The following is a 14,704-nucleotide window of genomic DNA, read 5'->3' on the forward strand; positions in this document are numbered from 1 at the left end:
CAAAACAAGTGAAAAAATCTACCAGTGCTGAAGAAGTAATCCAAAGTATTTAGAATACGTTACTGATCTTGAGTAATCTAACAGAATACGTTACAAATTACATTTTACAGCATGTATTCTGTAATCTGTAGTGGAATACATTTCAAAAGTAACCCTCCCAACCCTGGTGCCCCACCCCTTTTTTTATATTTACCCCACCCCTAAATAGGCAGCTACTGACCATGTTAAACACACCCTTTAGTTTCTCATATCAAAAGGTCCACAAGGATTTTGGATATTCCCCACACTACAACTGGGAAGTGGCACGTAAGTGCACTACTGATTGGTTAGCATCTGTTTTACCCACAGAAAGACAAAAAATTGCTTAATAAATTAACATTGTGTGTATGAACACAGTGTTTCCTATATTACTCACTTTGCCACCATTTTCTGGTTGTTGGTTTATTGTAAACTTTGTTTTTCTGTAGATCCTTTGTAGGTATACAAACATAGCATGAACTCTATAAGTTATCTAGTTTGCCACTAAATAATAATAGTTTAATATTTGTATTATAAGTAACTGTGTATTATGTTTGTAGAATCTTAAAATGGAAATACATTTTCATATAAAGACAACATTGCATTACTTATTCTAACACACAGTAAATAATAATATAATTATTGTAACCTTTTTTTTAATAAAAATATCTAAACATCCTTAAAGCAAAATAAATGTACTTAAGAAAAATTGCATAAGAAACTGTATTAAGGCTTGTTTTCAGTAGACATCTGGAAATTTGAATTTGCAAAGAAGAAAATCCTTTTAGGATCAGTTCCTTTAAGGGTAGGCAAACTTAAAGCCTATCATAGTGGATAGTGTGCTCTCTTATTGGTTAGTCGAGTATGTGTGTGTGTGCGTTGCATATGTGAATTGCATACTGCAAAAAAGCCGGAGCAATGTTGAGAAGCTGCCATGAGCATCTCCCATGGGCTTAATAACTTTCTTAAAAGTTAATACTTTTTTAAAGAATAAGGTTTTTTTCCTGACTTTCCTGAAATTGTTTTTGTACTTTTCTTGTGTGAAGCAAAATAATAATAATAATAATAATAATAATAATAATAATTTGTTTACACTTAAAACAAGAAAAAACTATTTGAAAAAAACTGGGTTCAAAAATTATATTCTCGAAATGTTGAATTTCTGAAAACAAATCTTATTTTCTTTTTTATTTCCTTTATAATTTTTACTGAGAAACATGACAAAAAAAATTCAGTGCAAAATATATAACAGTTAATAATAATGTCTGTCAAGTGGGGCTATGTGATTGTGTTAATTTCACTTTCTGTTCTGTCTTGAAATCACGGGGTCTACACTCTCCTAAAGGCCAGAGTCCAGCCTGCGGACAAACAATCAAACGTTTCATCTCTGTGTGGTCATGGGTTCACATATAGCTGCAGACCAGGCAACATAGATCATTTGTTTTTCAGTTGTTGTAGTGAAAGCCTACTAAAGCCCACTAGATACACTTTCGATCCAGCAGTCTCTGCATCACAAGATGGATGCTTGGAATTAATATCTCTCACATCTATATGGGTTATAAGAGGGAGCCAGGAGTAGAAGGAAAAGCTTGCCAAAAGCCCTTTCATCTCACTTAATCGGATATTGTAACATTTTTCTCTGAACCAGGCATTGTGTAACAGATTGTGGCTGACTATTAAGTGGATTCCAGGCTTCTTAGGGAAACTAGTTGAAGAACAATAACAAAGATATTGATAGGATGCAGAAAGAGGAAGAATAAGTTTTTACATCTGGAATCTAACAAGCAATAACGTTTTACTCAGCTGATTTGGCATTGTTGATCATTATACCCAATGAAGAAATGGCTTGGAAATGGATAAAGATTTTTGCTTATTTCTCAATGTCTGTCACCTCTGCTGTGGGTAAGTTCATTTAATATTACATCCAGCCAAGTTCAGCTTAATCTTCTGCAAATTTTTGAGCCAGGTTTATTGGTTATACGTAAATACTCCACACCCCAATGTATAATTTACAGTTTGTTGTACAGACTTGCTTATATCTGATTATAAACAACTATGTTTGTAATAAACGTTTCACAGATTACCTCACATCATAAACAGATATTTAATTTAGAAAACTTTGGAAAAAAATTATTTATCAGTTAACAGTGGTTCATTAATGTGACTTAATCAGCAGTGTGTTAAGTAAATAGTGAATACAGAATTTGATAAGTGTGAGATAAAATGTATACAAATCTATTGTTTTTTGTTTTTTGTTTTTTTGAAAGCTCAAAAATGTAATTAAATCAGAGTTACTTTGACCTCACATATAGTATATTAAGTAGTAGACATAGAATTTGAAATTATTTTACGTTATCTTTATGAGATAGAAATTTAGAAGAGGTAGAAATTTCATGTTAAAAGAATGGTACACCTAAAATTGAAAATTCTGTCATTATTTATTCAACTTCATGTCATTCCTAACATTTGACTTTCTTTCTTTCGCAAAAGGAGATATTTTAAAGAATGTTGCGATCTCTCTCTGATTTCCATACAATAGCAACTGATAGTGACTTATTTTAATTCTTAAAAAAGGACCCAAAAGTGTCATAAAACTGCTAATGTGTTGAATTCAACAATCACAACATTCTTTAAAATATTTTGTGTTCTGCAGAAGAAATAAAGTCGTATGGGTTTGGAACAACATGAGGGTAAACAAAAAAAGAAAGAATTTTCATTTTGTGGTGAACTATTCCTTAAAGGAAAATTATTATATGCATTACTGGAGAATGCTGATGGTATCAATTGAATATTCAATTCAACAGGTACTAGATAAATAAGACTGGAAACAAGCAAAAAAGTGAATTGACTTATCTCAATACAGCAGACAGAAAAAGTAGGTTGAAACATGTTTTCCTCATTGTGATGAGGAGGAGGGCATGGCCAGGCAGTGTGGGTGCATGCCTGCCGCTGAGTAGCACAATCAGCGGGAGAGAGATAAGAGGAGGAGCATGGGATGTCAGAGAGAGAGAGACACACACACACGGAGCTGTGTGTGTGTTCGACATCTGTTATTTTGTTCCAGTTTGATGTTATGTTATAATGAAAACTTGTTGAGTGTTGATCCGGTTCCCGCCTCCTCCTTTCCCGAACCCCGTTATATTCATTAAATTATGAAACCCGATTATACATCAATCAAATATCAAAACTGTACTTTTCAGCTTACCCATGCACACAACTCCCAAACAGAATTTCATGCATACATATTTACAGGTGGGGAGGAAGCATCCCAATTCAAGTGTGCAGACTTCAACAACACCACTTGGCTGGAATATAGACAAGGCACTAAGCTGCAGGTTCAGTACCTTCTCCTGACACGAAAGAATGCAGACTGTGCCAGCCTCTTCACACAGGACTGTCTCAATCACACCCAGAAACACACTGCTTACTTCAACTCATCACTCCCCACTAAAGTTATTATTCATGGATACAGGTAAAGCATCTAACCATATCATAATTTTGCACTAGGAAAGTATTCACTGCGAATAATTCTTTACACAGGTCTCATTTAGTACTTTCTCTCTTTTAGGGCTCTGGGCAGTAAGCCCTCATGGGTGAGTGGCTTAGCACAGGCACTACTGCGTGAAGAGGATGTGAATGTTTTGGTGGTGGACTGGGTCTATGGAGCATCCTTTGCTTATAACCTGGTCGTAGAGAACTACAAGGAGGTGGCAGTGCAGATATCAGTTCTTATTCATCAACTTACGGTAAGAGTAATTGCTTGGATTATTTTGAAACCTTTCTGTGTAATTTATTATTATATTAGAATACTTGACTACTAAATACTACTGTGAGGTTTTCTGTGAGCAGTATCCATCTGCCAGTTTGTTCGCCGTGTTTGAAAAAACAAGTAAACTCCTCCCTGCTGAATAGGCCAGACAGACAGTTGGAATATTCTGGTTTGGTGCTGGTATAACTGGTGGACCACCATAGCTATGCTCTTCACCAGAAACGATGCTGGTCAACCAGCAAGGCCTTTCTAGTGGAGCTGGTTAACCAAGGACTGGTTGGTGAAGCTAGTTGAGAAACCTGGTGGGGATAACAAAACACAACATATAGTATGCTGGTAATCAGAAATGCTGGTCTTTTCAACAGGGCTTAGCACATAATAAACTTGTTGTTCACAATGATCAATATATATTTCTATAGAAAGCACAAAGTATTACATCATGTCAAAAGTACATTTTAGCTGTCTTCTTTGCAGAAGTACGGAAGCACTCTGGAGTCTTTCCATTTCATTGGTGTGAGTCTTGGAGCACATGTTTCTGGATTTGTGGGGACCCTGTTTGAAGGCAAGCTTGGTCGAATCACAGGTAATATATTAATATAATACTAAAAATGTATTACAATTATCAATCAATTTAGCTCAAAATTGTATCAATTAATTGAGTGAAGTTGACTTATTCGGGTTTATAGTGCACCTAACATTGATTTAGTTGACTTAATTTTTCCAAATATTAATAGTATTTTTAAACAAAATTGTTTAACTGCTTCTTTTTAAAGAAATAATAATAAATATTATTACAAACTACCAGTGTTGGGTGTAATTGGATTATGAAGTATTTAGTTACTGTAATCTACTTACTTTAAGGCACAAAAAGTAGTGTAATACATTACATTTGAAATTCTTGTAATCAGATAACAGTTACTGACTTTCAATGAAAGTAATTACTTTTAAGTACATTACTTGGGTTACAAATATTTCTAAAAAATATTATTTATGTGTAATACAATTAAAATGTGAATTAATATGTTCATATGTACGTTTGTTTGCGTTTCTGTGATAGCTGAAGGGTGTGACAATGAACAAGGAGAAAATAGACATTATTTTGAATTTGTTTGAGGAGAAAAACAAAAAAAATTGTGATAAGTGGTTTAGAAAGTAACTTAAAAGTAAAGTAATTAGTAATGTGATCACTTTTTTAATGAAGTAATCAGTAAAATAATCTGATTATAATTATAGAAGTAATTTGTCATTTGTAGTGGATTACTTAATGACTTTATGTAATGTTAAACATGCCATCAGAAGGACAGCCTACCATATGACCATCTACTACTATGGTGTTAATTTTGTCCTGATGAGAGCTTTGAAGATGCTAGTTTTGTGAGTGGAACAAAGATCATAACTGCATTGAATGAGGCTTTTAGACTAAAGCAGAGGCAGAGAAAGCACTGTAGAGCAAATAAACAATGACAAATTGTTCGGTCACACAGCCTTGGAAAAAAAAAAACAAGACCTCTTTTGACCAATTAAAATGCTTTTACGACTAATGTGTTTTATGTTTTTCTAAAATAAGCTTAATCCTATGATTAAATTGAGAAAATTTCAGTCAGATAAAAATACTTAGTATACAGATTATGAGTTTTGAGTTCTTTGTCCCAAGGTCTGGACCCAGCAGGCCCAATGTTCAAGAGGGCTGATCCATTTGACCGCCTGGATTCATCAGATGCTCTGTTTGTTGAAGCCATCCACACTGACTCTGACTGTAAGAATAAATAAGCTAAAAAATAATTATAGAGAGCATAATAAGGAATTCTAAGTTATTTAGAAACACAGTCTTATATTATCTCGTATTTCTTGACACCTTGGCCATCTTATTTAATGGTTAAACCAAGAGTTCTTATTAGTATGCCACTGGTGCCATTTTCTTTATGGAAACTATAGGTCATTTGTGCACAACTGAACAGTCTAAATTTTGCAGACTTTGGTATATCCATTCCTGTCGGGCACGTGGACTTCTTTTTAAATGGTGGAATGGACCAAGCTGGGTGCGCACGCTCAAGGTTTGCTTCAAGTAAGAGAGTAAAAAGTGCTGACCAAACTCTCTATAAAATAACATAATATGCAATCCATAGTACATTAGACCACAATGAAATTTTCTTTGCCGCCTGAGAGTCTGCCTGTGTTGTCAGTTTTTATTTACTTTCCAGTGTATGGTTATGTCATTTGTGACCACATGAGGGCGCTGCATGTTTACATGAGCGCCCTGAACAGCTCATGTCCACTCGTTGGTTTCCCCTGCTCCAATTATGAGGAATTCCTGGCAGGAAAGTGCATCAGCTGTGAGGGCCCCTTCAATGGCACATGCCCACAAATAGGTAATGATGTGTAAGCAGAATAAGTAACAGTAAAAAACAGTGGAGTGTTTTAAGTTGGGATCTTTTACATGTTTAAGCCTGTTTGTGAACACAAATAGTAAAAAAAAAAAAAGGCTGCAATTATACTTAGGGCTAGGTTAAAGTATGGGTACAAAGTCAAAGTATCTAGCCAAAACATGATTAAGTAAAAGTAAAAAAGTTGAAACATTTAAATATACTTAAGTATTCAGAAGTAAACTTTTTTACTTTCTTAGCTTCAGAAATTAATAAATTCAACATTTCTGCACTATGTTTTCTGCACTCTAGTGTTTCAGCACCATACTACATACTCCATATTAAAAAATTTGAATCTGTAGGTGGCCTGGGTAGCTCAGCGAGTAAAGATGCTGACTACCACCCCTGGAGTCGAAAGTTTGAATCCAGGGTGTGCTGAGTGACTCCAGCCAGGTCTCCTAAGCAACCAAATTGGCCCGGTTGCTAGGGAGGGTAGAGTCACATTGGGTAAACTCCTCGTGGTCGCTATTAGTGGTTCTGGCTCTCAATGGGGCACGTGGTAAGTTGTGCGTGGATCGCAGAGAATAGCATGAGCCTCCACATGCTGGGAGCCTCCGCGGTGTCATGCATAACGAGCCACGTGATAAGATGCGCAGACTGACTATCTCAGAAGCGGAGGCAACTGAGACTTTTCCTCCACCTCTCAGATTGAGATTAGTAACCGCACCACCACAAGGACCTAGTAAGTAGTGGGAATTGGGCATGCCAAATTGGGGAGAAAAGGGGATAAAAAAAATTAGAATCTGTTAATCAAAATTAAACATTATTACAAGATATTATTTTTTATTTTATTATGAATATTGTTAAAAGTATTTAAAAGTAAAAAGTAAACTTTTTAGGTTGTGAAATTGTCTGATGAAATATGTAATTGAAAATACTAAAGACTACTAATGTACTAAAGAAAAACTACAGACATTAAAGATTTTCTCATTAAATTATTTTTTTATGCACAAACTTGCCCCCTAATAAATCAAAACATTTTCAATATCCTAAGTCCAGGACTCAACAGATGTTCAGAAAATGATTTACCTGGCATGGTTAAACTTTGAATTCAGCAGCAGCTGATTTTATAATAGTTTGACATTTGAGTATAGTTGTTAGACTGACCACTAATTGTGTCCAAACTTGAGTCAAGTTCATCCATCTTCAGCCATGGTTATAATTAAAACACAAAACTTTAGGTCAAAGACTTATCAGAGTTTCATAAGGATGAATTACCATAGTTATGGCAAATTACATGTTGTAAAGTATATGTAAAAAAGTATAATTGTGAGGGATTTTCTTTCTAAACACATACCAGGTGAATTAATCTTATCTTAAATGGATTCGATCTTACTATTGTAGTTCATGTAAGTTTAGGTGTTTACTCAGCCTTGACTTTTCTTTTGTGTGCACGAGTGCCTTGCATTAGCTGTTCAAAATATAATTTGAAGCTGATTTTGTAACAAAATGATAATATTGTTTCACATAATATATGACACATCCCTTTGACGGATCATTGGTCTGTCTTTGTATGTGTATTTTAGGCTTGTTAAAGAACAGTGGGATAAAGGTGTCTCCCCTGCCAAATCGAGAAAAAGTCTACCTCCTGACCACCGCTGCAGCTCCCTATTGTGGTGTGTATTTCTTTAAATGTGTGTATTTTCTGGTCTGGACAAGCAGCGTTCTAAGAGTGTTGATATTTAGTATAACAGCACTTGGACGCTTCACTGTTTGTATCACTCTTCTTATCTATGTTTGTGGCATTCCAGACAGGCTCATAGTCTGTGGGTTGTCAATAATCCAAGTGAAATCCATGGAAATATCTGTTATATGAATTGTTTGTGTTAATGGAATTGTGTCATTAGAAATGCAGCCAGATAAGCAAGCAGAATATATTCTCAGTGTAAACAAAAAAGGAACATGTCTGCCTCATCCTCTTTCTCAGCACATCACATCCTTGTGGAGTTGAAGGTTTCCCCTTTAGATAAGACTGCTGAAGTTCAGCTCACCCTGATCTCTGCGGGACACCCTGAGACAGAGCTAAAACTCAAGCTGTGAGTTTTACCAGCCACTCATTTCAATGACGTATTTTCAGGGGGATTAACTATGGATTAATTGGGGAAACGGTTGTGTGCTATAATCTGTTCATTTATTGCATACCTCACATTCATTCATGTGTGTGAACATGTTTGTTATTTGGGCAAGTATATATTTATTAGTTTATTTTTCAGATTTACAGATGAAATTGGGTATAAAAAGGTGACTGCACACCCAGAGTGGCTGTGTAAAATTGAGTCAATGCAGCTGAGAAACACAGGAGCACGATTCTACAGACAAGGCGACATCCACTTCGAGTACATATGCATCTCCGAATTCCCTCAAAACAGGTAAAGTAGTACTACTATTTGTCTTTCAACTCCCTATTGTCTTTCTGAATGCCTAATACAAAATATTTTGAATGGAAGTGGAGGGAGCATGCACTATGTGCTCCAATACTGTATTTGTGTTTTATGTGCAGAGCGATGGATCCATTATGTGTGAAGAACATTCATATTGGAAGGGGAGTACCATGGTCACATGACTTTGTCCAGGTGTGCTAAATAAAGAGATTTCTATTACACAACACAAGATCTCCTTATGAGAGCTGATGAATTTAGTAGGTAACCAGCTTTTATAGCTTCATGCGTGCATGCCGCATATTGCTATATATATACAATAGAGTAGTGAAACTCAACCACACTAACAAGAAAAGGTCAACACATAGCTTGGGTTTGGAGGCACCACAGCTTGGCAATGCTTATGATGCAAAATGTATACAAGGGGACTAAAATACTTTTAAATACTCTGTTAAAGATGTGTTTATTTATTTTTATTTTTTTCACAAAATTTGTCTTTACAGTGTGTAAAATAGGATTTCAGATTTTTTTTTTTTTTTTGCTAAAACTACTGTGCACTGTTACAGGGAGTGTAATAGTAAAATATCAGCAGAGAGGAATTTTAGTTTTAGGTTTGTTTGTTTTGGGGGTTTTTTGGACACTAATCAGTAACAAAATATTGTTTATGATGAAAGTATTGGTTCATTTTCATGATTAAAAGTTTTGGAGTGGTACAACATAAATTCAACATTTCTGCACTCTGCATAATCATACTGGACACTATATAAAAATCAGAATATGTTAACTGAAAATTAGTCATAAGGCTAATCTCTGGACAGGAATATCAAGTCACATTTTAACCAAGAGCTTAATAAACAACAGTTGGCCCCATTAAAATACACTTTCATAATATGGTCAGTGTACAGTCCTCTCTTTACAGATAAATCTAAATAAAATCAGTGCATGATGTTGTAGCATTTACTAATTCCTTATGATATGTTGTACAAAATTAAAAGCACACAATTTTGTCATAAACTAAATCAGTGTTATCTATCAATCTATATATCAGTTAACTCTGAAATTCTTTAAACTGGATTCATTTGTTTGTTTAAAAAAAAAAAACAAAAAAAAAAAACTTATTTGTTTCTGTCTTCTTTACAAAGCCACTGTCTCAAGTGTTCCAAACTGATTTAGCTGACAACCACATGCAAATACAAATACTATTAAAAAAAAAAATAGCAATTTTTCACAGCAATGTGGAATCATGTAAAACAATAACTTTCTGTGAAAAATAAATAAATAAATAAAAAATAAGAATAGTTTTGGGAAGGTTTGATGAAGGTTTGTAAATATATTTTGTCACTGTCCTAAACAAACAAACAAAACAATATTAATCATTTTCTGTTCTTTGTTCATGTTATCTTCAGTCAGCAGATGAAATACAGCTGTGATGAGATTAGGAACTGTTTAGATTCCACTCCTGTCCATGATATGGTCTTGATATTTCTGAGGCCATTCCTACAACTTAGGGGTGTCAGTAGGGGCCAGTGGAGCATATCCTCTTTAGAATCGAAGTGGAACCCTAACCCTAACCCTAAACCTAACCCTAACCCCTCCCGGTCAGTGACACAAGTATGTGTAGTCAAATAATACCACCCTTCTCCTAAGCATAGAAACATCTATCAAAAATATCCCAAGACAGAAACACTGAATATAACTCAACTACCATGGACTAAATAAAACTCTCTTACCCAAGGAAACCTTTTAATTCTTGACAGAAATACACACACACGCGACAACACATATGCATGTTTTTCTATCATGCTGGGGACTTTTCATTGAATTCTATTGTTTTATTCTGTGCTAATGATGTTTTTTCTGTCTACTACCCCTAAACATTTTTCTCCCACAATAAACAAAAAATAGTTACTTTGCTAGCAATTTCACTTCACGAGTTATTACCGCTAAAATATACTGTATATTACCTTATTATATAGTGCCAACTTGTGGACAATTCTCACAAAATTTGGTATACTGACGAAGTTCTGTCAAATTTCATAATGATCAGCCATTAACAACGCAAGTTATTAGCTGCTGAAATTTGATTGGCTGCTGCTGGGCATTTTGGTTGAGTTGTCCAGTCAGTATTTTAAGGATACGTTAGCACACAAACTTAACCAAACTTTGGAAACTTAAGACATTTTGAACATTCTTGCCAAATTTCTACTTCCTCTATCAAACTGTTGAGTTATAACTGGTTTTTAGTTGTAGCGCCCCCTATGGGCAGAATTGGATTAAATTTGGCATGCATCCTCAAAATGTCTTGAAGTGAAAGTTTCCCAAGTTTCGTGAAGTTCGGACTTAAGGTATACCTTAATAAGTGAATATGGTCCACGGCAAAAAAAAATTTTAAAATAATAATAAATAAATTAATAAATAATATATTTTAAACACTTTGACAAATCAAAATTATTTCGCAAAATTTTTGTCATGAGCATCTCAAGCTAAATTTTGTGGGAATCGATAAACTGTTTAGGAGGAGTTTAGTGCTTGGACCTCTAATTACTACAGACTAACCCTAACCTTGCCACTTAAAATTATTCTTTATTTATTTTATTTATTTATTTATTTATTTTTGCCTTTTTAGAATAAAAAAAAAATAAATAAAAATAAAAACACTATTTACTTTACAGGACATCCCCAAAAGAGAAGTTTTGTCAGATTTTGGGACATTTCTGTCCCAGACATATAGCACGGTTATCTTATTCTGTAGCATATTCAGTTTGTATATTATTAGTAAATATACTACTACATTCCGTGATTGCATCCACTGAATTCATCAGACAACACTAAGGATGTAAAAGCCAGGTCAAAAAGATGAATAAAATACAACAATGCTGCATGCACATTCCTCACTCTGCATTCTCGTAATTAGTCAGTGTTTGTGCAGTCTAATGTCTATTAGTGCAGTTGTGCCTCTTCATGCAAAACAGACTCCCCCTCAAACCAGGTCTGTTCATACTGCTCCCATCCCTCATTTTTTACTTTTGTACTTACATGTGACTTAAGAAGTGGTCTGGTGTGTTAGCTTCAACCCCCCAATGTTTACTTTAAATATTCCCTCTCATTCCCATAGTCCATTAGAGAGCCTGTCATATCAGCAAAGTCCTCCAGGACCAAGCTGGTTGAGTCCTCACCAGAGGGCATCTCTGTGTCTGAGGGCCACAGTTGGTTCAGAGGTTTGGATACAGGGGTCTTTCCCTTGTCCGGCTTGGAGTTTCTTGCATCTCTGCCCTGGGTAGAAGTAGCTGGATCAACTCTGGCAACTGTAGGATCTCCTTGGCTCCCCCGGGGTGGTGAGCTAGCACTGTCTCCCTCACTGACCTGTGGCGAGGAGGCTAAAACATGGTAGAGACTAGGCAGACGAATATCAAGGCGCATGCCACACTTGGAAAATATTTTGTCATTGAGTGAGTAGAGTTTGTCAGCAATGTCACTTCCAAGCATGACAGAGATAAGTTGGGCAATGTAACGATCTTTGGACAGCAGAAGGTAAAGCCGACGTCTGCGCCACGAGATGTAACGGCAGTCTGTCTCTGCGGTTAGTGTCACCTGAGGTCAAAGGAGGTCAAAAGGGTCAAGGGGAGTTTAGGGCATATAATAATTCCTGATTGTATGAACAATACATAATTTTGCTCAATAGCACAGGAAATATTTTGCCGTCCATGATAGGGCCAGTCTAATTGGTTCTAATTACAAAACATACTTGGAAGTTCCCCTCTTCTGTTGGTCTAAGGGATTCCCATTCCGGAGAGTCAAGAAACTGGTGAGGGAATATATAATGGAGAAACTGACCTTCTAAGGACACTCTAATCCTGTAAAAGGAAAATTTTTCACATTGTGATTTAAATTTTTTCCTCTTTTATGTCTTCTTTTTTTTTTTTTTTTTTTTTTTTTGGTAGAGCAAAATGCAAGTTACACTATAAAGATAAAAATGAATGGCTAATAGAAACATTAACCCTCATGTTCTGTTTGGGGTCTAAGACACCCCAAGGCCCTTTTTAATAGCTCAAAAACACTTGGATTCCTTTCATTGCATATTTATTTTATTTTATTTTTTTTGCCAGTATCAAATTGAAGTTGTTGAAATGTTACTATATTGAATAACAGTCACATATCTGAAAAATGTCTAATTTGTGCCACAACAGGGTTTATGCTTCAATAATATCTGTCTATAGAGCACAACAGTGCCCACTCATTTTTTCTGCCATCTTGGTTCCTCCAGGAAAAAGTTCTAAGCCATGATCAAACCAGCCAGCTCCGAGATGAATCACAATATTACAAACTTTGATTTAAAGAAAAAAACTATTAGAAAATAGACAAAGGTACAACTGTGGACTTACCGTTTTTCATGAGGGAATGAACTACAATCTCAAGAAGCACTGCAAATGATGTAATACAAAATACAAAACTATTAATTTAAAGTTGTTGATTATACATGTAGAATTAATATATTTAAAGAATATTGCAAAATATTTAGATATACAAATATATAAATAGTTTGAGAGTGTTGGAGACTGACTTGAGAATGGTCTGTCGCTACCGGGCTCGTTTGCCATGCTTTGTTGGCCAAGACTCTCTGATTGGTGGATCTTTCACTGTTGGATCATGAACACTGTAGTTCTTCACCAGGAGTTCCACTATTAACCATGACTTTTAAACAATGAAGTCAAAATAATGTGGACAGATGACTTTAACAGAGCCAAATACCATCGATTAACAACCTCAGAACTCACGGTAGGTCTGTCTTTAAAGGTTTATGAGTTATAGTTAAAGATCAGTTTGCTTATGGAAAAAATTAATGGGATTTTTACTTCTGAAACCCAACTGTTGCGCTCTATTGAGTTTTGATTGCCTCCGAGGAACTTGTTAAAATAACTTTAAGTGAAAAAAAGAGGCTAAATTAGTATTATTTTTTACACAAACTATTGGGGTCTCTGGGACCCCAAAAATGTACAGTAAAGTTAATCTCTACAGAACATGAGGGTTAAGACTGGTACATTTTCAGCTACAGAAGTATGAAATTATCAAACTTGGGTGTTTAGAGTAATATCTTGTGCCAATACAAGACTAAATACTAATTTACAATACTGTATGTCTATAACAGTCTATGATATATCAATACGTAGGCGGGCCACTAAAGTCAAGCCCTGCATTCTATTACTCACCTGCCAGAAAGGAGGAAGGACAACTGATCAATGGGTGTCTTCCCCTCCACAGCATATGTCTCCTCGGCCACTAGAGAGAGCACTTTGTTCTCACTAGCAGCAGTGATCTCTTTGAACACCTGCACAGGTACATCCAGCGGCAGATAGACAGCTTTGTACAGTTCAGAAAGCTCCTCATTGGCTAAACCATCCTGCATCAGCCGAAACATCAGATGACACACCTGGGCCAAGCACTGCAGCATCAGCAGCAGGTTCCAGAGGAAGACATCAAGGCCACACACTGTCAGCCAGCCCCAAAGAGCCAGACACAGGAAGGCGGGAGCCAAGAAACTGAAGATGTACAGAGCCCCATATGCTACACTGCCACCCATGTACCCCAAAAAAATGATGGTGTTACCCAGATGGTAGATGGCACCTTCAGTGTTGTTGGTCCATCCATCGCAAAGAGTGTGATGGGCACTATAATTTACAAACAAGTCGCTACCATTCATGTTTCGGTCTTTGGCGTCTCCAACTCAATCAAAAAGATTCATATAACACTGAATCAAAAAATTTAACAAAAAGACTTGTAAAAACTATGTTGGGATAAAATGTTTTTGTTACAAAAAAAAGCAGTTGTTTATAAGAACATGGTGTTAAAAAGCTGGATAAAAATGCAAAACTTCCAAAATGTATAAAAAGACTGTTTCCCTTAGCATCTAACAGCCAATAAACACCTTACTGTTTAGTTAAAACTGGAATGAAGGCTGCTTCATATTTCCACTGAATTCCATTGGCATCCACTGGTCCTACTGAATTTTACAATATCAGCCCAAAGTCTTCTTTTTCACTGCTTCTGTTCCCTCTGCCTCACCGGACTGAAGACTGGTGGAAACATGGAGCAGTAGAGGCAGGGGGAGAGACCCTGAG

At 35.8% G+C, this 14,704-nt stretch overlaps 2 protein-coding genes across 3 annotated transcripts; one reads left to right on the forward strand and one right to left on the reverse strand.

Annotated features, from left to right (window-relative positions):
* The first annotated feature begins 1,481 nt into the window (after positions 1–1,481).
* LOC127447458 (phospholipase A1 member A) lies at positions 1,482–8,871 on the forward strand. Of its 2 annotated transcripts, none has more exons than XM_051709346.1 (11): positions 1,482–1,920; positions 3,271–3,490; positions 3,587–3,764; positions 4,262–4,370; positions 5,442–5,543; positions 5,760–5,852; positions 5,971–6,156; positions 7,737–7,826; positions 8,138–8,246; positions 8,424–8,579; positions 8,711–8,871. In XM_051709346.1, the coding sequence occupies exons 1-11, from the start codon at positions 1,860–1,862 to the stop codon at positions 8,790–8,792; spliced, it is 1,386 nt and encodes a 461-aa protein (XP_051565306.1). In that variant the 5' UTR covers positions 1,482–1,859; the 3' UTR covers positions 8,793–8,871. The 2 variants fall into 2 exon arrangements, with proteins under 2 accessions (XP_051565306.1, XP_051565307.1); XM_051709347.1 differs by having other exon boundaries at positions 5,989–6,156.
* Positions 8,872–9,022: 151 nt separating this feature from the next.
* LOC127447459 (popeye domain-containing 2-like) lies at positions 9,023–14,637 on the reverse strand. The gene is made up of 3 exons (XM_051709348.1): positions 13,796–14,637; positions 12,334–12,442; positions 9,023–12,179 (listed from the first exon to the last, which is right to left on the reverse strand). Exons 1-3 carry the CDS (start codon positions 14,284–14,286, stop codon positions 11,673–11,675), a joined length of 1,107 nt encoding a protein of 368 aa, XP_051565308.1. The 5' UTR covers positions 14,287–14,637; the 3' UTR covers positions 9,023–11,672.
* Positions 14,638–14,704: the final 67 nt, after the last annotated feature.

This window comes from Myxocyprinus asiaticus, chromosome 10 (genome assembly GCF_019703515.2).
Source record: "Myxocyprinus asiaticus isolate MX2 ecotype Aquarium Trade chromosome 10, UBuf_Myxa_2, whole genome shotgun sequence".
Lineage (NCBI taxonomy): Eukaryota > Metazoa > Chordata > Actinopteri > Cypriniformes > Catostomidae > Myxocyprinus > Myxocyprinus asiaticus.

Bases quoted from the DNA above. Each gene is read 5' to 3' on its own strand.
- LOC127447458 (XM_051709346.1), top strand. From the start codon at position 1,860: ATGGCTTGGAAATGGATAAAGATTTTTGCTTATTTCTCAATGTCTGTC. The intron at 5,853-5,970 runs GTAAGAGAGTAA...CTGTGTTGTCAG, and splicing joins ACGCTCAAGGTTTGCTTCAA to TTTTTATTTACTTTCCAGTG. The intron at 7,827-8,137 runs GTGTGTATTTCT...CCTCTTTCTCAG, and splicing joins CGCTGCAGCTCCCTATTGTG to CACATCACATCCTTGTGGAG.
- LOC127447459 (XM_051709348.1), bottom strand. From the start codon at position 14,286: ATGAATGGTAGCGACTTGTTTGTAAATTATAGTGCCCATCACACTCTT. The intron at 12,443-13,795 runs GTGAGTAATAGA...TTCCTTTTACAG, and splicing joins TCCTTCCTCCTTTCTGGCAG to GATTAGAGTGTCCTTAGAAG. The intron at 12,180-12,333 runs GTATGTTTTGTA...CTTTGACCTCAG, and splicing joins CAGAAGAGGGGAACTTCCAA to GTGACACTAACCGCAGAGAC.